Source organism: Salmo trutta, chromosome 13 (genome assembly GCF_901001165.1).
Source record: "Salmo trutta chromosome 13, fSalTru1.1, whole genome shotgun sequence".
In the NCBI taxonomy this organism is placed as follows: domain Eukaryota; kingdom Metazoa; phylum Chordata; class Actinopteri; order Salmoniformes; family Salmonidae; genus Salmo; species Salmo trutta.
In genome coordinates, this window is record NC_042969.1 from 57,449,023 (window position 1) to 57,471,745 (window position 22,723).

Sequence of the window (22,723 nt, forward strand, 5' to 3'; positions counted from 1 at the left end):
CATGTTTATGTCCCACACATTAAAAACCTGTTCACAAATGTGTCTGTGTTTCGCCAAAATGTAAGACTTACACGCCAGAGTTTGGGTTTCAATCCATTAGTAAAGGATATTTATCAGATTAAAAATGGAGCCCTGGCAGTAATATGTTATGTAAACATAAACTGCTGGACATCTGATCTGAGTGTTGAATGAGGGAAGATAGATGTAATTAGCATGGGTTGATGATATCTGTATTGTGAGTATTGAGGCGGTTGGAGATGAATTCGCTAGGGCAAAATACTGTGACAAACATACTGGTTCTCAAATCAAGTGGGAGAAATTCAGGCAGAGAAAAGGGACACTTGAGGTTAAATTTAAACTGATTTTACACAGATTATACAGGGAAATAAAAAAACATTCTCAAAGAAATATATATATATTCTTTGATTTTCAACAATTTCCTATTGCACATATCACCTTTCCACTCAGCATACACATACCACAAGCATCCCAATCCCTTAAAAAAAGGAATAGAGATTTACACTGTAAAAATTACAAATCAAATGTCACTTCGATAAACTCAACGTAACAAAGACACAAGCACAAAACAGGACCAGCTTTTGATTTAACATTCTTGTGAGATCCATTCAACTCATACACAGAATATAATAAACTGTCCATACAGACACTGAAATCCTCTTATGATCATCTCAGTTTCTTAATTCAATTAACATACTTAATTAGTAAGGTGCATTATGGTGCACACACATTCTTAAAGGCCCAGTGCACTCAAAAGTATGTTTTTCCAGTGTTTTGTGTCATATTGTACAACGGCTGATGAAACTAACACAATTTAATCAATGTTATTTCCTGATAGTTGCTTGTTGAAAATACAAATCTACACAGGACCTAATTAGCAGGTTTGCAAAGGCAGCAGTTTTGTCTTTGCCGGTGACATCACCAGGCGATAAATTAAAGAATTCACCAATAACAAAGAGAGTTCCAAACCTCTCTGCCAATGACAGCTAATTTTCAGTTTTCCCCTCTCAGACATCTCCCAGACAGTCCTAGCAAACATTGTTGCTTGAGAAATAGTTATTTGCTAAAATGCTATTTTTGTCAATTTTAATGTAATACTATTACAGTAAGGTACATAAGTGTTACCCAGAAATAATTTGATATTGATATATAAACATCTGCATTGGGCCTTTATATGTAACTAATGGGTGAAAATAAGTTAGCATATACATTGTTATAGTGCACTTGAAATAATCCCTACATAATACTATTAAAAATAGCTTATAAGACTGAACACAGTGAGATCCATTTTACATTTATTTATACATTTGTTAAAATATGTTTTGGGAGTTTGTTGGTCATTGGGATAGACTTGTGAAGAAGTGAGAGTTAATGCTCTCTAAGGTTTTAAGAGTCAAAGCATTGAAATCCAATAACACCACAACTCACAAAAAAAGTAACAGGTGATCTTACCATAAGCATTTAAAAAAGGAAAGATGTTACACGCAGGTCAGAAGATGGTTTTGTGAATATCCACATATCTAGATATCTGAGGACACCTTGTGGTAGAAGCCTGCTACTGCAACTCTGACAGTGCCTGTAAAGCACAGTCCCCATTCTGGCTCTAGTCTAGCTCTTTGCTGTTGATTATACCACAGACACTGACTCTGCCCAATGATATAGGCAAAATGACCTATAGCACCTTATCGATTGCTGATATCATCGTAAGTGCTGTGGTTTATCATGATAATTGCAATGTAGGAGAGCAGGAAGAATCATATCCCCCTCTTGGGTTGTGCCGTGGCGGAGATCTTTGTGGGCTATACTCGGCCTTGTCTCAGGATGGTAAGTTGGTGGTCGAAGATATCCCTCTAGTGGTGTGGGCCCAGTGCTTTGGCAAAGTGGGTGGGGTTATATCCTGCCTGTTTGGCCCTGTCCAGGGGTATCATCGGATGGGGCCAGTGTCTCCTGACCTCTCCTGTCTCAGCCTCCAGTATTTATGCTGCGGGGGCTAGGGTCAGTCTGTTATATCTGGAGTATTTCTCCTGTCTTATCCAGTGTCCTGTGTGAATTTAAGTATGCTCTCTTTAATTCTCTTTCTTTCTTTCTCTCTCTTGGAGGACCTGAGCCCTAGGACCATGCCTCATGACTACCTGGCATAATGACTCCTTGTTGTCCCCAGTCCACCTGGCCGTGCTGCTGCTCCAGTTTCAACTGTTCTGCATGCGGCTATGGAACCCTGACCTGTTCACTGTGATGACTATTATTTGACCATGCTGGTCACTTATGAACATTTGAACATCTTGGCCATGTTCTGTTATAATCTCCACCTGGCACAGCCAGAAGAGGACTGGCCACCCCTCATAGCCTGGTTCCTCTGGTTTTGGTCTTTCTAGGGAGTTTTTCCTAGCCACCATGTTTCTACATCTGCATTGCTTGCTGTTTGGGGTTTTAGGCTGGGTTTCTGTACAGCACTTTGATATATCAGCTGATGTAAGAAGGGCTTTATAAATACATTTGATTTGATATCCACAAAAAAAAGGTGTGAACTGGTGTAAATATGTTTCTTGACCTGGCCCTGGATTTTACTACCACTTCACACCTTTTTTGTGGATACGATTATTGTCACAATGTTCTTAATGAGATAGGACTTTTGTAATTTTCAAAGCTAACTATAGTATAGAGGGGCTTTTATAAAAGCGTGCAGGATTTAGATTTCTTCTCCTCGTCGTCAAATCCAGCAGCCGACTCTTTCCTGTTGGGGTCGTTCAGCTCGTCAAAAAGTCCGCTGTCAATCATTTCCTGTTGCCAAGCAATGGGCACCGCCCCCGTGTTGAATTCCTTGAAGAATTTGTCATCTTTGTCGTCAAACACAATGCCCTTGATCTCTGAGAAGTCTTTGATGTCCCCCGTGTCTTTGGCGTAGACCACGTTGGGTTTGGGAACCCAGGGTGGGTCGATCAGCCCCGCCTCCAGTCGAGGGAAGTTAATGCTCTTGAACCACTCATGCTTCCTTGGGTCTTCGTTCCTGGATGAGAGAAACACACTGAAGTCAGAGAAATATACATTCCCCCCAAAACCACCTGACCTGATACCTAGAACCAGGTGTTTTTCCTGAACATGTGACCTGACCAGAAAAACCTCTAGAGGGCCCTAGAGTTGTTCCTGGTTCGCCCATGTACTCAGGAATATCTCCGGGCCGAAACTGTGGTCAATTCTTACTTGGTCCTGCATCCCAGACGCTCGTCAATTTTCTTCTTGAGGAAGAGGTCGATGATGGTTTTGGTGCCCTCGTCAAAGTTCTTGTGCTCGTACTTGCATTCATCCTCAAGGGTGCGCCGTGCCACCTCCTCCTTCTGCACCTTCTCCTTATAGTCCTTGAAGGGCAGGCGAGCTGACACCATCTCGTAGATACTGCAGCCCAGTGCCCACCAGTCCACTGACATCCTGTAAGGCTCTTTCTTCAGGATCTCTGGGGCCATGTAGCCACTTGTGCCAGCCTGAGGAGAAGGAGGACGGGAGGAGGAGGAGAGGAGTGGAGAGGAGAGAGGTGTGATGACAGAGAAGGAAACAGAGAAAGAGAAGTGAGGGGTTGCTTAGGCCTAGTTCTAGGGTTCCATACCATAGCAACAAAATGTTCAGTGTTATATCAACTGTGGACTACAGCACAATACTTCACATAGTTGAGCTAATCAGTGGAAAATTGGTTGTGGCATAGCACAACTTTTGATTGATTGATTAATTGATTCAACCCTTACATATGCCAATCTACCCTTATGCTCACCATGCCCCTTATCAGGGACCTTATATCCCTAAATTCTACCAAAGCTCTTTCGTAACATCAGCACCACATGCTTGCACCAGGTTTCCCCTGCACTAGCCTCCAGTAAGCACTCTATCCTGGCCATCTCCTGACCTGAGCCCCCCCCTGGGCTGCACCACTCTCCATTAAGTGGATACCTAATGGGACTGAGCCTCTCCTCGCAGACAGATCCCAGCCACCTCTGAATTATGCTAAGATTAGTGGGCTGGGGGCTAACGCACTGAGCTCCTGGTCAAGGCAAATCCCAATGGGACAAGCCTGTTTTAGGCGCCAATTTCCCACCTAACAGTGAGTGAGTGACTGCAGGTTAATGAGAGTGAAGTGTGTTGTAGTTCACGGACCAGTTCCAAGTAAAATGTAGGCCTACCCTTCTATTGGCTCCTCAGATATTTGTATGTCATTGCATTAATCAGGAGTTGACTGTATACAGTATGAGTGTAGATAGAAGTGTCCCTCCTATGGCTCAGTAGGGAGCCTGAGTCATAGAGGGTGAAAGAGAAGTCAATGTCATGGACGGTAACTAACGTGGAACAGGTCACATCCTGCTGGGCACACCACGTCATTTCAACGCGGATAACTGGGGAATTTTTGGTTGAGATGTTGATCATTGAGATTACAACCTATATTCACCCACTCAAAAAGACAGGCAAAAGTTAGTTGAATTTCCAATGTGTTATCACTATGCTTTCAACCACCTGAAAGTACAACCAAATTCCAATGGAGAAACAATGTTTGAATTTTTAGTTGACACCCAAATGTCAGTGCACTTTTCAACCGTTTAAAAGCACACCAAAGTTCAAATGGGAACAGAATGTCAGATATTGTCAAGGCTGTGGGTAACTGGTGAAAGGAGTCAGGCGCAGGAGAGCTGAGATGCGTGGACAAGGTATTTAATTCAAGAAAACACCAGTATAAACACAATACTATGGTGCTGGAAAAATACCGGTACCACAAAATAAACAGGCGTAAATACAAAACCCGGTAACAATATACTAGCCGTCAGATACAGCCTTACAATAAAACAAACATGCACACAAACATGTGGGAAACCAGAGGGTTAAATAATTAACAGTTAAATGGGGGAATTGAAACCAGGTGTGTAAAAACCAAAGACAAAACAAATGGAAAATGAAAAGTGGATCGGTGATGGCTAGAAGGCCGGTGACGTCGACCGCCGAACGCCGCTCGAACAAGGAGAGGGACCGACTCCGGCGGAAGTTGTGACAGATATTTAGTTTTTTTATGCAACAGATTCATGTGTTATCACTGTGCTTAATCTAATAACAGAACCAAATGACCTGGATTGCAGTAGAGATAACAAAAGTACATGGTGCAAGAGATCAATTCCATTTGAGATTGTGAAGATCTCCACAGACCAGCGACGACCTACAGTATGCATGATATCTTGAACAAGCAGACTATATGATTACATAAGAAGAAATGTATAGGTACAGTCACCTCAAAACGTGGCCATGGATAGGTTATTCATTTTAAGGTTGAATGTTACATTAACTTGTAAGAAAGCCTTAATATTAGGCTGTTTACAGTATTCCAAAAGTAATAATGAATTGTGTTTGGTTGACAATGCAACCAAATATCAACATTTAAAGGATAGTTCCTGCTTGGATAGTTCCATCTGAGCCATTGTGTCACAACTCCCGCCGAAGTCAGTCCCTCTCCTTGTTCGGCGGCGTTCGGCGGTCAACGTTATCGGTCTTTTAGCCATCGCCGCTCCACCTTTTCATTTTCCATTTGTTTTGTCTTGTTTTCCCGCACACCTGGTTTACATCCCCTCATTACTCTACGTGTAAATTATCCTCTGTTCCCCCCATGTCTGTGTGTGGTATTGTTTGTTGTAAAGTGTATGTGCACTCTAGACTGGTTTGCGACGGGTTATTTCGACCCGTATTTTGTTGTTCTGGGTACAGTTTGTTTTGCCTTATTAAAGTGCTCCGGTTGTTACCCATTTCTGCTCTCCTGCGCCTGACTTCCCTGTAGCCAGTTACGCACCTCTTACACACTGGCTTTATCCAGTTCTTTAACTTTTATTTTTGGTTGAGTTGGAAACGTGAATTCAACATATTATTTGTTAACGTGTTGACAAGTTAATAGGCTATTTGTTGTATTTCAGAGATGTATCTTCTTATTGGATAGTTTAATTCCAGTTTGTCTACGAATGTATGGATTCACATCTCCATATCAACCAACAACCAAAGTTAAAGAATAGGAATAAATCAAATCAAACTTTAAATGCACTTTAAATAAAGTGTGATTTAATTTAGTCCTATTCTTTAACTTAGATTTTTGTTTGAGAATCCAACATGTAAATTATTAATTTGCCAAACTGGAATTACAGCCAGACTAAGTCAATGGCAAAAATGGAATTATCCAAGCAGAAGATACATCTCCTTCAAATTGTGATATTTGGTTATGTTGACAACAAAGCACAATTCAATATCACTAAATAACATACAATTTGAAATCAACCAGAGCCTGAAACCCTACGCCTATTGTGTTATCTATTTTTAGTTGAATTCTGAGTTTAATTGAAACAATGACTGTTGATGACTTTCCTAATGCTATATAGGCTTAAATAGCATCATTCGTGATATGAGTAATAAAGTATGGTCACATTTCATTTGCTCTGTTAAACATATACCCTTTGGAATGACTTCAATAGCAACAGTTAATCTATCTAGTTTTTAAGTGGAGCTCTCTTAATACGGAGCTTGCTAATTGTGTGTGTGTGTGTGTGTGTGTGTGTGTGTGTGTGTGTGTGTGTGTGTGTGTGTGTGTGTGTGTATACAGAGGTTGCTAATTGAGAGTGAACCTCATACATAATGCAGGAAGGGCAGTGTACAGTCATTCCCAAGATAGTACATTGGTAAAAGTCAGTGACAAATATCATAGCTGGGCTTGGTTAAAACCCTGGATGGGAGACCAAAGCCTAGCTGTAGACAGATCAAGTCTCCAGTAGGAGGTGCTGCCCAGCCTAATGTTTTTATTCTGATAGTGGACATAACGTTGAAGATCTGAAGTTGTTTTAAAGCTACAAATTCAACATATTTTATACATGGTTTGTCTATGTAGAAATTTGGTTTCCATGATGGCATAATCCCATGGTTGAAATGTCACCCTCAAAACAACAGTTGATGACTTTTTTCAAATCTAATGTATTTTACGCGTAGATTCCACATCACAATAGGTTGACAAATTATGTTGAAACAACATTGATTCAACAAGTTTATGCCCAGTGGGATGGTAATAATATAAAACCCTGGTTATGGATAGATCCCTAACCATGGATAAATCCTTATCAATAATACCATGTCATCTCACCCTACTCTAAAAAAAACTCAATCATTGTTGTTAATGTAGTCATTAAACAACAAGGATGAGGAGTTCATCTCAGCCTATCAGAGCCCTTACCTTTTGATTGATGGTCTTTTCGCCAGGGAGCTCCACGGCCAACCCCAGATCCGAGAGTCGACATTGGCCGAAGCTGTCCAGTAGCACGTTCTCTGGCTTCATGTCTCTGTATGCTATATCCATGGCGTGCAGGTGGAGGATTCCTGTGGTGACCTGCGCAATGTAGTAATTGATGCGGTCTATTTCTAGGCCTTTTTCGCCAATGTTGTAGATGTGGTACCGGAGGTCGCCGCCATTCATTAGGGTCATGACGAGACACAGGTGGGTCTTAGAGTCGTAGGCATAGGACAGGTTCACCAGGAACAGGCTGTTGACCTTCTCCAGGATCTGCTTTTCCAGTAGTGCCATGCCTTCCCCATTCTTCTGCTTCAGACGCTTCTTGCACAGCTTTTTGCAGGCGTACATCTGCCCTGAGTTCTTCACCTGCACGGCACATACCTATGCAGAGAGAGAGAGGGACTGAAACTAATATGTCTGAAAATGTATGATAAGATCCCCAAGCTATCACATAACCCAGCTAGCACAAAACATTCTGAGAACCACATGTTTCTTAGAGCTTGGTGAGAGTGTGGTTGTCCTATGGTTATTTAGCATACAACCTTCCCACAACTTTCTGGGAATGGTGCAGGATTGATGCTTGGCTTTGGAACATTCTCAGCACATTTAATGGTCGACTCTGGGCACAAAAAATTATCGAACTCCACCCTTTCAACATTTTTTAAGCAGAAATGGGGTGTGCCTTTGGTGGTTTGTCGATGTGTCATTGTTTTTGCACAAAGCGACCGATGTAGCTAGTTCGTTAGCTAAGCTAGCCACTTTAGCTTGCCAGGAACTCCTCCAGTATGTGTTGAGGTCATTTCACAGAATTTGTTTTTGGACAGAAGTTGTAGAGATTGGTAAGAAATTGAATTTCTGTAGCCAAATATCTTATTCATCCATTTTGTTTTTAAGCTATAAATGGCCTGGTAGGATGGTGCATTGATCAGTTATGTAGTTTAAAGACGTTATTTAAGCATTTTTGCCCAAAGTCAACCTTTAAGGAACTTGACAAAAAATATACTGCTCCAAAAAATAAAGGGAACACTTAAACAACACAATGTAACTCCAAGTCAATCACACTTCTGTGAAATCAAACTGTCCACTTAGGAAGCAACACTGATTGACAATCAATTTTACATGCCGTTGTGCAAATGGAATAGACAACAGGTGGAAATTATAGGCAATTAGCAAGACACCCCCAATAAAGGAGTGGTTCTGCAGGTGGGGACCACAGACCACTTCTCAGTTCCTATGCTTCCTGGCTGATGTTTTGGTCACTTTTGAATGCTGGCGGTGCTTTCACTCTAGTGGTAGCATGAGACGGAGTCTACAACCCACACAAGTGGCTTAGGTAGTGCAGCTCATCCAGGATGGCACATCAATGCGAGCTGTGGCAAGAAGGTTTGCTGTGTCTGTCAACGTAGTGTCCAGAGCATGGAGGCGCTATCAGGAGACAGGCCAGTACATCAGGAGATGTGGAGGAGGCCAACAACCCAGCAGCAGGACTGCTACCTCCGCCTTTGTGCAAGGAGGAGCACTGCCAGAGCCCTGCAAAATGACCTCCAGCAGGCCACAAATGTGCATGTGTCTGCTCAAACGGTCAGAAACAGACTCCATGAGGGTGGTATGAGGGCCTGACGTCCACATGTGGGGGTTGTGCTTACAGCCCAACTCCATGCAGGACGTTTGGCATTTGCCAGAGAACACCAAGATTGGCAAATTCGCCACTGGCGCCCTGCGCTCTTCACAGATGAAAGCAGGTTCACACTGAGCACATGTGACAGACGTGACAGTCTGGAGACGCCGTGGAGAACGTTCTGCTGCCTGCAACATCCTCCAGCATGACCGGTTTGGCGGTGGGTCAGTCATGGTGTGGGGTGGCATTTCTTTGGGAGGCCGCACAGCCCTCCATGTGCTCGCCAGAGGTAGCCTGACTGCCATTAGGTACCGAGATGAGATCCTCAGACCCCTTGTGAGACCATATGCTGGTGTGGTTGGCCCTGGGTTCCTCCTAATGCAAGACAATGCTAGACCTCATGTGGCTGGAGTGTGTCAGCAGTTCCTGCAAGAGGAAGGCATTGATGCTATGGACTGACCCGCCCGTTCCCCAGACCTGAATCCAATTGAGCACATCTGGGACATCATGTCTCGCTCCATCCACCAACGCCACGTTGCACCACAGACTGTCCATGAGTTGGCGGATGCTTTAGTCCAGGTCTGGGAGGAGATCCCTCAGGAGACCATCCGCCACCTCATCAGGAGCATGCCCAGGCGTTGTAGGGAGGTCATACAGGCACGTGGAGGCCACACACACTACTGAGCCTCATTTTAAGGACATTACATCAAAGTTGGATAAGCCTGTAGTGTAGTTTTCCACTTTAATTTTGAGTGTGACTCCAAATCCAGACCTCCATGGGTTGATAAATTGGATTTCCATTGATTATTTTTGTGTGATTTTGTTGTCAGCACATTCAACTATGAAAAGATAAAAGTATTTAAGAAGATTATTTCATTCATTCAGATCTAGAATGTGTTATTTTAGTGTTCCCTTTATTTTTTTGAGCAGTGTATATTTTCTTGGTATTTCATTACTTTAACAGAATGTTTCCTAAAAGTTCAAACATTGCAACATTTAATTAAAATGTTGGTAATGTTCTAAGAACGTTCTCCAACTGGTTTGACATTGGGAAGCTTCTCAAATAGTTCAGAGAACGTTAAGAAACAACGTTCTTCTGTGGGAGTTTCAGTAATACAGCATAACGTTTCCTACAAGATTCCTCGTGATTCTATTTAAAGTCAAGTTCTCAAATTGTTCCGAGAATGTTAAGAAAACTTTCCATAAAAACCACAAGAAAATATTAGTAATATTCAGAGAACATTCTAAGAATGTTATTTAAAAATATATATTCCATTCTCAGAACGTTAAGAAAACTTTCCATAAAAACCACAAGATAACTTTAGTAACATTCAGAGAACATTATAAGAATGTTATTTAAAAACATAAACATTCCGTTCTCAGCATCAACAAAACTCTATCCTCTATCTTGTTAAGTGTGTTTAGGTGTGTTGCCCGCGCCCACTAATTGCCCAACACCTGAACTTAATGAGTGCTTGTTTCCTTTGAAATGGGGTATCTTTGAATAGATTTAAACAGCTTTGTATGAATTCAAAAAAACATGGCATGCTATCCTGGTGGCACAGTAGACTAATTCCATGGACAGAAAACAGAAGAACAGAAGAATCTCACTGATGCTGTGTCACAATAAAAAATAAACGTATTTGCATGATTAATGCATTTACATTTAAGTCATTTAGCAGAAGCTCTTATCCAGAGCGACTTACAAATTGGTGCATTCACCTTATGATATCCAGTGGAACAACCACTTTACAATAGCGCATCTAAATCTTTTAAGGGGGGGGGGGTTAGAAGGATTTCTTTATCCTATCCTAGGTATTCCTTAAAGAGGTGGGGTTTCAGGTGTCTCCGGAAGGTGGTGATTGACTCCGCTGTCCTGGCATCGTGAGGGAGCTTGTTCCACCATTGGGGTGCCAGAGCAGCGAACAGTTTTGACTGGGCTGAGCGGGAACTGTGCTTCCTCAGAGGTAGGGAGGCGAGCAGGCCAGAGGTGGATGAACGCAGTGCCCTTGTTTGGGTGTAGGGACTGATCAGAGCCTGAAGGTACGGAGGTGCCGTTCCCCTCACAGCTCTGTAGGCAAGCACCATGGTCTTGTAGCGGATGCGAGCTTCAACTGGAAGCCAGTGGAGAGATCGGAGGAGCGGGGTGACGTGAGAGAACTTGGGAAGGTTGAACACCAGACGGGCTGCGGCGTTCTGGATGAGTTGTAGAGGAAAAGGAATTTCCATGTGCTTTCATCTGTGCTTGGAGACCAAAAAAGTTAATCCAAACTAAGCTAGCAGTGTTATTAAAAGTCTTATTGACTGTGACCAGGAGTCCCATAGGGCTGCGCACAATTGGCCCTGCGGCGTCCAGGTTAGTGGAGGGTTTGGTCGGAGGGACTGTACTTTGCTCATCACGCTCTAGCGACTCCTTGTGGCGGGCCAGGCGCCTGCAGGCTGACGACGGTCGTCAGTTGAACGGTGTTTCCTCCGACACGTTGGTGCAGCTGGCTTCCGGGTTAAGCGGAAGGGTGTTAAGAAGCGTGGTTTGGCGGGTCATGTTTCGGAGGACACATGACTCGACCTTCCCCTCTCCCGAGCCCTTTGGGGAGATGCAGAAATGAGACAAGATCGTAAATCGGAACACAATTGGATATCACGAAAATGGGAAAAAAAGGGTGTAAAATATAAATAAAATACAAATAATATTATTGAAACATGTTCTCAGAACGTTAATACAACCTCCCAGGAAAACGTTCATGTAACCATAGTAAAACATTCTCAGAAGCTCCCTGCAACCTAAAAATGTACATTCTCAGAAGAGATGAAATTTTAAATTCCGTTCTCAGAACATTTAAAAAACATTGTTTTACCGGCCAGGAAACTTATGGCTTCATTCTCAGAACCAATTGCAAACAAAAACATAACATTTCCACAACTTCCAAGGAACCAAATGTGTTAGCTGGGCATTATGTAGTTAGATGAGGTACAAACAATTATCCCTTTTAGGGACTTCTTTATTATCCCTTATCATTAGTATTTGTACCATCGCAATTCTCACTGTAACTGTTGCATATCCTTAGAAACAGTGCTAAAACAGTGTTCAAGTTTACATTTTAGAACTGTAATATTTCACTATTGTTGTCAGTTAGGCAGCTGCACTGTAAACTTTTTTGGACTTACCTCTCCAAAGCCTCCCTTTCCAAGGGTCCTGAACTCATGAAAATACTTATCAGTGATTTTCTGTTTCTCGTACTCTTTCCACTGCAGGAACTTGTCAAAGTTAGGGCTGGTCTGGTACTCTGTGAAGGGCTTTTCCTTCAGGTACTCCCGTGTGGCATCCTTCACCTTGCCCATCATCACGTCTTCAAAATCCTTGTCCGACACGGCCTTGCACTTGTCCGCTACCTCTCCTGTCAGGTAGGACAGGAAGCTCTTGGAGTCAGCCTTGCAGAACTTGTTGATGATGTTCGTCCTCAACTTATCTTTGCCAGCGCCTTCCGCCAGATCCCAGTCGATTAGCTCATCCAGGAACTCTGCAGCTGCCACGTACTGCGGGTTGGACTCCAGGAGGAACTTCCGGAAGAACTTCTTCCCTATGGGCTGCCTCTCGCAGAGCATCTCAAATTCTTTCCCCACTGCGGCGCGGATGGACACGCACTGTTCTGGCTTGGGAAGGGACAGGCTGCGCCGCCTCTTCCTCATCTCCTTTTCGTCGCCCCCCTTAAGGTAGGCCGTGTTCGCCACCAGATTATCCAATCCCCCCATGTCACACATGTTAGCTGCTGCTGTGTTGGGTTGTCCCTCCTACACCGTGTGGCTGAGCAGGGAGCTAAGGCTACTAAGGTGCTGGAAGGGGGTGCTAAGACTATGTTCTTTCCCTGTAGTGTGTCCAATTCTCTCCAGGTCCCGGTGTGACTGAGCAGCTCCGACATCTGCGCCACACCAGAAGACATTCACGTAATGCTTCATCTAGAATTAAAAAGCACGAGGGATTTTCTCTTAAGTGTTTGTGTGCTCATTCATGGGCGCTGCTCACGGAAAGGAACTTATGTGGCTTCTTACTTAAGAAGCTTTTGTCGGTCTATATTTAGCGAGCTACCAACTTAGATGGGGACAATGCCAGCATAACTGTAGTGAGGTGCTGGCCTCGCTGTCATAATATTATGGATAGAAAGATGTAAACAAAGAGTTAAAGGCTACACATTGAGGCGATGAGAGACTATTAATTAAGTTTGTGAAGACAATGTCTGGTTTAGGAGATGAATGGATTTAATAACAGACATAGGCCTACGCTACTGTGTATTCAATTCTGTCAAGAAGTAGTGAAAGATCTCCCTAGAATAATCACTTCTGCTAGAGGCTATTTCTATTCAGTTATGAGAAGAACGCATTCATTTACACAGACTCCATTAGACTTGTAATAGAAAAGCATTTTTCATTATATTCATATTCTGCTTTCTGAGATGTCTAGTAAAGTTTAGGCCACAGGTCAGGATTTAGGCAGAAGTCTTGGATGACTTCCATAAAGATTGTTGTTACACCGAGCTACAGTCCTGACCTGGGATTGGGGGCAAAGCTAAAAAAGCAAGAGAGCTGCATTTAGTGAGCCCTAAAGCCCTAAAAATAGCCCTTTGACAAGATCAGTGCCAAGTATAGTTGCCTAAAACCATGAGGAGTAGGAAAGTCTGATAAAACATGTAGGTAAGCTGGGTCTATTTAAAGTTCTGTTGTGCCAAAAGGGGTGTGCTTTGGCTGATGAGCAGAAGACGGGCAGGATTATAACTTTATTTTATGCCTTCGGAAAGTATTCAGACCCCTTGACTTTTTCTACATTTTGTTACGTTACAGCCTTGTTTTCAGACTGTATTTACATCTTCTTGCACTCAGTTGTGGCTCAGTTGGTAGAGCATGGCACTTGCAACACCAGGGTTGTGGGTTCAATTCCCACATTCCCCAATTATGCAATCTGGGAAGTTCTCTGACTAAATACAGTCCCTGCAGCACCATGGATCCAAACTCCAATAGCCTACACATGATGCAGAGACAATAGTAGATATTCTGTAATCATTCTCTTGATTAGTAGGTGAAGTATGAAATGTGCTCTTACAGGTAGCAAGGAAGGCAGGCAGACACCTCATGATCTGAGTTCAGACTTCTGAGGGGATGCAACCATAACCATAAACCACCACATTAAAATGCCAAAGAAAGAAATAACAAAGCTATGCTTAGACTTATTTTAATAACTCACTTTTTTTCTCTCACAAAAACATCTTGGACGACACAAAAAAGTTAACCATGACACCAAGCGCAGCACCTATCCTCAGTTCTTCAGCATCGCCCTGCACCTGCCGACACTTCCATCAAAGAGCGGGGCAAGGACGTCTTCACCAGGATATTGGCCATTCAATCTATATCTTAGCATCGAAGGAATGACAGCAGCATGCACACACAATGTACATAGAAGGTTGCAGTATTCAGTCCGGTCTCCTGTCCAAACTTGCAGTGGAAGGATGGGGAAGTTAGAGGCACTTCATTTGCCGATTCTTTGCACGACCCAGTCCTGCTGGCACAGTGGACAGCGATTGTTCTGCTTCACCCAGAGAGACATGCAGCAATTGTGGAAAGAGTGGTTGCACTCTCCCCATACCACTGTGAAAGAGGGGAGACAGAAGCAGACTATGAAATGGTGTGCTACATGGTATTTTCAAATTCAGCATAAGAGCAGAATACATGGTAAAGCATATTGGTACACACACAACCAATATGTTTTATCTTAATGCATACACAGGACAAACTCTGCTTTACCAAGGTTTAGATACACTGGCTTTATCACATTTTAACCCAATATACCAGGCTAGGAACCCAGGTATATCTGCCACATGCACATCTGCTGTGAGACCATTATGAGTTGTTGCCAAGTTCAGGATCTATAAAATGAGTATCCAGGTTTCACCCAACACTGGAGCAAACCCAGGGTCATACCTGCCACTGGTCTGATAACACAAAACTATACTGTTTGGTGTTATATACATGTTGGGCTAAGACGTTTAAAGTGGCTTACCGACACAGTCCTCTTGTTTATTTTCAGCCTGACACCGCAAGCATGCATCTGCGGAAAGAAGGTACATATCAAGGAAACTTTGCTAACTAGCTACTTAACGTTAAACCGGTGCACAGCTATCGCTGACCATTCCTGATTTGTGACACATGGACTGATACAGCTGGCTAGCAATTCCGTCCTACCAGGCAAGTTTAGCTAGGTAATTTAGCTTCATTCCTTGCAATGACTTGAGCCATGTTTTCAGAATTCTAACGTTAACCTCCTAACGTTAGCTTATTAGCAAGCTAACATTAGTTGTCTATTTGCTAACTAGGTACGAGCTAACAAACTAAGCTCTCCAAATAGGAAGCATTCTCAGTCTGTCTGCCCATAAAGATGAACATCCATCCCTTAATCAGTTTAGGTGACTGTCTGACCGCTAAGCTATTGTATTTAGCTTGTTGTTAGCTAGCTTAATGCGCATCAAGAGTTGGCTATGGGTGTAACATTACTGCTGTAACTTGTTAGCTGGCTTACTAGCTAAATCACTGATTCAAACAAACTTACCCATAACTTGGACCCTACAAATGGCGCATGTATCGCACTCCACATCCCAGCTCCACATTGCAACAGCATTCCATTTCTTGAGAGAAAACATCTTGTCACTGCTCGATTTTGACCCAGAAGTAGAGCTGTGAGAGTGAACTAAACCCGGCTCTTCACCGTCTTCCATCTCTGCAATAAACTAGCTAACAGCAAAACAAAATGGACGAAAGAAGCTAGCTGGTTAGTCTGTGGTGTTAGGATTTTTTAACCAGCAGAGCAAACAAACCAGGGGGCGCTCGTGCGCTATAACACACCTGCAGTACTACCAAACGAACAGATGGCGGAGCCAAAGATTAAAAAGTAGCCCACTGTGTAAAACTCGTCTTCTTTTCTTCTGCTTCTGGGGATTTTATATGGCGATTGGCAAACAACTTTATGGTGCACAGTGAAGGTCGAATCCTACCCAATAATCTCGTCTCCCTAAAGAAACGAAATACACGATTAAATACTACATCCCCTGAAGATTTCCCCAGCAGTTCACTTAATTCTGGCTCTTCAACCCCATTACTCCTCAAAACTAATAACAATCACCCCCCTTCTCTCACATATTTCTGGCACTGAAATAGATAGAACATGTTCCACTGTCTCCATCTCCTCCTGACAATGATCACACCTACCAGTCGGATGTTTCCCCACCACTTCCAATGCCTTTTGTGTCCCAGTCTCAGCCTTGTGACTACACTTTCCTCCCTTCTCTCTCGGCCCGAGGACCTTCCTGCCCCCACCTTTTCCTGGCTTTTATACGTGTCTTCCCTTACTCTCCCTGTTCCACAACTCTTGCCACTTATTTTTAACCACTGTTCTTATTAATCTCTTGGCTTCTACTTTACTGATGGACAATTCCGTCTCAACATTAGGATGTTTAAGAGCCTGCTTGGTGATAACATCCTCCTCCTCATTCCCCTCTACTCCCACATGAGCTGGTACCCAGAGGAACATCACAAATACCCCATCTCTTTCACCCTATACAAACACTGCAAAACCTCATACAATACGTCCCGTCTGCTCTGAGACACACATGAATTTAAGCTCATCAGTGCTGCACAGGAGTCAGAGCAGATGACTACTCTGTCTGGCCTCACCTCCACCCACTCTGCAGCCAATAGTATGGCCATCAACTCCATTGTGTAAACAGATAAATGATCCGTAGCTCTTTTCGTCACTGCCAGCTTACACTCAGGAACACTAAAAGCTGCACCTGTCCTCCCTGTTTTAGGGTCCTTAGATCCATCTGTGAATATATTCAAGAAAGCACAGTACTGTGTCCTTAAATGTTCACTTACAACTGAATCTACTCCTTAACATTTCCTACCCTCTCAAGCAACCCTAGATCTATCACTGGTTGAGGGAGAAACCAAGGTGGGATAGCAGGAAGAACCACAGAGGGACTAAACTCCCTCCCAAACTACCCCATCTCTCTCGCCATGCAATTGCCTATCAACCCTAAGCTTGTATTCAGATTTTGTTCACTCTAGGAGCACCTTTTTTTTGTAGGATGTGTAACCGTATGTCCTTGTAGATTTACCCAATATGTCATGGATAAAATCAAATCACATTTTATTTGTCACATGCACCGAATTCAACAGGTGTAGTAGACCTTACTGTGAAACGCTTACTTACAAGCCCTTAACCAACAATGCAGTTCGAGAGTTAGGAAAATATTTACAAAATAAACTAAAGTAAAAAGTAACACAATAAAATAACAATAATGAGGCTATATACAGGGGGTACCGATGTCAATGTGCGGGGGTACAGGTTAGTCGAGGTAATTTGTACATGTAGGTCCGGGGTAGGCCGTCATTGTAAAAAATAATTTGTTCTTAACTGACTTGCCTACTTAAATAACGGTTAAATCAAATAAAAATTTAAAAAAGGTATGGGTAAAGTCACTATGCATAGATAATAGACAGCGCGTAGCAGCAGTGAAAAAGCAAATGGGGGGATCAATGTAAATAGTCCGGGTGTAGCTTTGTGGGCACTATGGTGTTGAACGCTGAGCTGTAATCAATGAACAGCATTCTCACATAGGTGTTCTTTTTGTCCAGGTGGGAAAGGGCAGTGTGGAGTGCGATTGAGATTGCGTCGTCTGTGGATCTGTTGGGGTGGTATGAGAATTGGAGTGGGTCTAGGGTTTCTGGGATGATGGTGTTGATGTAAGCCATGACCAGCCTTTCAAAGCACTTCATGGCTACCGACATGAGTGCTACGGGCCGGCAATCATTAATATTTTAGGCAGGTTACCTTCGCGTCCTTGGGCACAGGGACTATGGAGGTCTGCTTGAAACATGTAGGTATTACAGACTCGGTCAGAGAGAGGTTGAAAATGTAAGTGAAGACAGTTGCCAGTTGGTCAGCTCATGCTTTGAGTACACGTCCTGGTAATCCGTCTGGCCCCGTGGCTTTGTGAATGTTGACCTGTTTAAAGGTCTTGCTCACATCGGCTATGGAGAGCGTGATCACACAGTCATCCAGAACAGCTGGTGCTCTCATGTATGCTTCAGTGTTGCTTGTCTCAAAGTGAGCATAAAAGGCATTTAGCTCGTCCGGTAGGCTCGCCCCACTGGGCAGCTCGCGGTTGTGCTTCCCTTTGTAGTCTGTAATAGTTTTCAAGCCCTGCCACAACAGACGAGCGTCAAAGCCGGTGTAGTAGGATTCAATCTTAATCCTGTATTGACGCTTTGCTTGTTCGATGGTTCATCTGAGGGTGTAGCGGGATTTCTTATAAGCGTCCGGATTAGTGTCCCGCTCCTTGAAAGCGGCAGCTCTACCCTTTAGCTTGATGCGGATGTTGCCTGTAATCCATAGCTTCTGGTTGGGATATGTACGTACGGTCACTGTGGGGGGGACGTCGTCGTTGTACTTATTGATGAAGCCGGTGACTGAGGTGGTACACTCCTCAATGCCATTGGATGAATCCATGAACATATATTCCAGTCTGTACTAGCAAAACAGTCCTGTAGCGTAGCATCTGCGTCATCTGACCACTTCCGTGTTGAGCGAGTCACTGGTACTCCCTGCTTTGATTTGCCAAATGGAGGGTGAGGGAGAGCTTTCTATGCGTCTCTGTGTGTGGAGTAAAGGTGGTCTAGAGTTTTTTTCCCCCCTCTGGTTGCACATGTGACATGCTGGATGAAATGAGGTAAAACGGATTTAAGTTTGTCTGCATTAAAGTCCCCGGCCACTAGGAGCGCCGCTTAAGGTGAGCATTTTCTTGTTTGCTGATGGCCTTATACAGCTCGTTGAGTGCGGTCTTAGTGCCAGCATCGGTTTGTGGTGGTAAATAGATGGATATGAATAATATAGATGAGAACTATCTTGGTAGATAGTGTGGTCTACAGCTTATCATGAGGTACTCTACCTCAGGCGAGCAATACCTTGAGACTTCTTTAATATTAGACATTGCCCACCAGCTGTTATTGCCAAATAGACACACACCCCCACCTCTCGTCTTACCAGACGTAGCTTCTCTGTTATGCCGATACACAGTAAACCCAGCCAGCTCTATATTATCCGTGTCGCCGTTCAGCCACGACTCTGTGAAACATAATATATTACAGTTTTTAATGTCCCGTTGGTTGGATAGTCTTAATCATCGTAGATCATCCATTTTGTTTTCCAAGGATTGCACGTTGGCCAATAGAATGGATGGTAGTGGAGGTTTACTCACTTGCATATGAATTCTCAGAAGGCAGCCTGACCTCCGCCCCCTTTTTCTCCATCTTTTCTTCAAGCAAATTACGGGGATTTGGGCCTGTTCTCGAGAAAGCAGTATAACCTTCGCGTCGGACTCATTATAGAAAAAAACTTTTTCCAGTTCGAGGTGAGAAATCGCTGTTTCGGTGTCCAGGAGCTCTTTTCTTGACTGTAGCAGCAACATTATGCACAAAATAAGTTTAAAATAAATTACAAACAAAGTGAAAAAACGAACAAAATAGCACAGTTGGTTAGGAGCCCGTAAAACGGCAGCCACCTCCCCGGGCACCATTATACAACTAGCTGTTGTCTACTTAACTTTAACGGCATCTCTCCCAACTCTACCTGCATCGCTGCCACCGGAGAGGTCCTAAGGGCTCCACAACATATTCTTAGGGCTTGGGCCTGGATAACATCTAGCTTTTTTAAAAGATGTCTGAGCTGCTGATCCATATGCTATACTTCCATAATCCACTGATGACCTTAACGGCGCTATATATATCATTTCAACGTCATTCTATCTACCCCCACTCCGTTCCTGACAAGCAACGCATCACATTCAATATTTTCTTTCCTTTGACAACTACTCTGTTAATATGCTCCGCCCATGTCCTTCGAGTGTCAAACCAGACCCCCAGGAACCTAAACACTCCCACCCTCTCCAGATTCCTTCCATACGACTTCAAGTATATTTCCTCCTCAACCTTCCTTCTAGAAAAAAACACAGTCTGTGTTTTCTCAACTGAAAACTTGAAGCCCCACCTGAGGGACCACTGCTCAACTTCACTAATCGCTTCTTGAACTCTTCTGGCTGTATGGGTAATATTTCTCCCTCTCTTCCACAGTGCCCCGTCATCCACAAACAATGACCTCCCAATATCAGGTCTCACCTGAGAGAATACATCATCAATCATAATGGAGAACAACAAAGGACTAATGACACTTCCCTGGGGGGTACCATTATCTACCTCATGGCTTTCTGACATAGAGCTCCCCACCCTCACTTGTATTGATCGGCCAAAAAGAAAATCCTTTATCCAGTTAACAACCCTTCCTCCAACCCCCATGTTATCCAGCTTGATAAGTAGGCTTTCGTTTCACATCATATCATAGGCCTTCTCTACATTGAATAAAATGGCTACCACCACCTCCTTATTTGCCAGTGCTTTCCATATGACTGACTCAAGACAGTACAGGATCCATCGTTCCCCTGCCTTTCCTGAACCCACTTTGATCTGGTGACATTAGTCCTCTACTCTCCAGAAAGTACAGTAAGTCAGCCTTTCCGTTATCATCCTTTCCATACATTTACATAGGTGAGACGCCAATGCTATCGGCCTAAATCTTGAAGGACTAGTAGGGCCATCACTACCGCCTGCTTCCAACTTCCAGGCAGTTTCCTCTCCTGCCCCACCTTATTGTAAAGGCCCAATACGTTCCCCATTGCAGTGTAACTGAGACGAGCCATCATGATGTAACACATCTCATCCTTCCCAGGAGATGTTACCCCAGCTTTAGCTAATGCTCTCTTCATCTCAGCCAACGTATAAAAGGGCCGTTCAATATATCCCCCACCATCTCTCTCTGATCCAGGACCCCCGGATGTTCTCCTCTGACCCTCTAACTCCCATTCTGCCCCTCTTCTGTCAGATTTTTGGAGCTGTGCACCTTCACAAATGCCTGGGCTAACATCTCTGCCTTCTCCATCTCTCACTGCAACAATCTCCCCACTTTTTAGCACAGGGAGATCCCAATTTCCTCTGTCCCCACTCATCCTCTTAATCATCCCCCATACCTCTCCCACAGGAGTGGTCCTGCCTATGTTTCCACAGAACCGGCGCCAATACTCACACTTAGCTGTCCTAATGATCCTCCTTACTACTGCTTGTTTATACTGAATCAGGTGCTGGTAATTACGGGACCTTTTCAACATTCTGAAAGCTCTGTTCCTACCCTTCACTGCTTCTTCCCCCGTACCCATAGGAATCACCTGCCTTGCAGCCCCAACTATTGCTCTTCTTATTCCAGCATTGACAGTTTCTATATCTGAATTAAGGTCAAACTCTTCACTGTAGGTCTCCTCAAGGTAGCTTATTGTTTATTGTGCACCCTTCTGTTCTGGCTATTTTGCTGTGTGTTTTGTATTTTATACACTATGGCTACTGTTGCTCAGTTGCACTTTTGCAAAAAAAAACGTAAACAGAAGGCAATCAACTGCAATCTCATCCCCCCCCAAAAACTCCATCCTGATGCACATATGTACAGTATGTGCCATAAGCCAATTGATTATTTTCCCAAACATAGCATGACTAGGAATGTTGATGTACAGCTGAGTCAGGTCTTGGGTTCACAGGGTTGTATACTTGAGGCAATCGCATCCCATCATCCTTCAAGTCTTTTACTCAATCGCAGAGTACCACAGGACTCTGTCGTGCACTGTGCTTTTGAAGTCTCCTGTTGCCTCGGTCCCTTGGACTTCTTCCCATAGAGTTTCACTCATTAATTTTCCTTTAGCCTAGAATAAATAATAAAGAACTATAAAAGTACATGGTATGTAACGTTTACTTAAAACATGGTGTACGTGTACTCACATCCTACTAGTGAGAGGGTAATACAAATAAACAGTTTGAAGAACAGAAATGGCCTTAATCTGGGTTGGGGAAACCAGCCCAGAATCTAAAGATTTAACATGTGAACAATATCAGTGCTCTCAGCAAGATTTAAATCACGCATATAGAACAATGTAAATACCAGCAACACAATACAAATATGTCACAGCAGAACAGGGACATGCCATACCTTTTGGGGGGCATGTGCGCAAACAAAAGAAAGAGCACCCCAAAATAAAAATTCTACAACCCATGGCCACAGACTCTGAGCAATTATTATAAGAAGAGGGGAAAGCAGCACAATCTGATGAGTAAAGTAACTATTTTCAACTGGAATAAATGCTGCACTCATTAACAATGACCAACACATTTCCAGTCAAAATACAAGATTGTAAGAAATACTGTAGCCTACGATTACTATATAAACTCCATTTGTTGCCACTATCATGTATCCCAGTGGATTTCAAACGTTTTGATCCGTGATAACAAAAAGTTGTACAACACTTGCGACCCCCAAGCACGCACACGCAAACATGAGCACACAATTGCTGAGCAAATGTAGCCTGCCATTACAGCCATAAACGGTGGTGCATTTTAAAAACGCAAGATATAAACTGTTTTACACCTGCATTGGGAGCTGAAAGTCATTCATGGTAGCAGACAATATTAACTGGGGATATACACTGAGTATACCAAACAGGAACACCTTCTTAATATTGAGTTGCACCTCCCATGTTGACCCATGTTGACTCCAATGCTTCCCACAGTTGTGTCAAGTTGGCTGGATGCCCTTTGGGTGGTGGACCATTCTTGATACACACAGGAAACTGTTGAGCGTGAAAAACCCAGCAGCGTTGCAGTTCTTG

At 43.4% G+C, this 22,723-nt stretch overlaps 2 protein-coding genes and 1 long non-coding RNA gene across 3 annotated transcripts; all 3 read right to left on the reverse strand.

Annotated features, from left to right (window-relative positions):
* Positions 1 to 2,493: 2,493 nt before the first annotated feature.
* On the reverse strand, positions 2,494 to 12,840 carry LOC115206153 (rhodopsin kinase 1-like). The gene is made up of 4 exons (XM_029772804.1): positions 12,090 to 12,840; positions 7,250 to 7,687; positions 3,220 to 3,497; positions 2,494 to 3,025 (listed from the first exon to the last, which is right to left on the reverse strand). Exons 1-4 carry the CDS (start codon positions 12,681 to 12,683, stop codon positions 2,689 to 2,691), a joined length of 1,647 nt encoding a protein of 548 aa, XP_029628664.1. The 5' UTR covers positions 12,684 to 12,840; the 3' UTR covers positions 2,494 to 2,688.
* Positions 12,841 to 14,129: 1,289 nt separating this feature from the next.
* LOC115206158 (RING-box protein 2) lies at positions 14,130 to 15,693 on the reverse strand. The gene is made up of 3 exons (XM_029772810.1): positions 15,517 to 15,693; positions 14,971 to 15,018; positions 14,130 to 14,558 (listed from the first exon to the last, which is right to left on the reverse strand). Exons 1-3 carry the CDS (start codon positions 15,680 to 15,682, stop codon positions 14,440 to 14,442), a joined length of 333 nt encoding a protein of 110 aa, XP_029628670.1. The 5' UTR covers positions 15,683 to 15,693; the 3' UTR covers positions 14,130 to 14,439.
* Positions 15,694 to 15,890: 197 nt separating this feature from the next.
* On the reverse strand, positions 15,891 to 16,356 carry LOC115206159 (uncharacterized). The gene is made up of 2 exons (XR_003880751.1): positions 16,173 to 16,356; positions 15,891 to 15,975 (listed from the first exon to the last, which is right to left on the reverse strand). It is a non-coding gene; the product is annotated as an uncharacterized LOC115206159 (long non-coding RNA).
* Between the last annotated feature and the right edge of the window lie 6,367 nt (positions 16,357 to 22,723).

Coding starts and splice junctions, on each gene's coding strand:
- LOC115206153 (XM_029772804.1), bottom strand. CDS start 12,683: ATGTGTGACATGGGGGGATTGGATAATCTGGTGGCGAACACGGCCTAC. Junction 7,688..12,089: donor GAAAGGGAGGCTTTGGAGAG/GTAAGTCCAAAA, acceptor CTCTCTGCATAG/GTATGTGCCGTGCAGGTGAA. Junction 3,498..7,249: donor AAAAGACCATCAATCAAAAG/GTAAGGGCTCTG, acceptor CCTTCTCCTCAG/GCTGGCACAAGTGGCTACAT.
- LOC115206158 (XM_029772810.1), bottom strand. CDS start 15,682: ATGGAAGACGGTGAAGAGCCGGGTTTAGTTCACTCTCACAGCTCTACT. Junction 15,019..15,516: donor TTGTAGGGTCCAAGTTATGG/GTAAGTTTGTTT, acceptor TTCTTTCCGCAG/ATGCATGCTTGCGGTGTCAG. Junction 14,559..14,970: donor TAAACAAGAGGACTGTGTCG/GTAAGCCACTTT, acceptor CCTCTTTCACAG/TGGTATGGGGAGAGTGCAAC.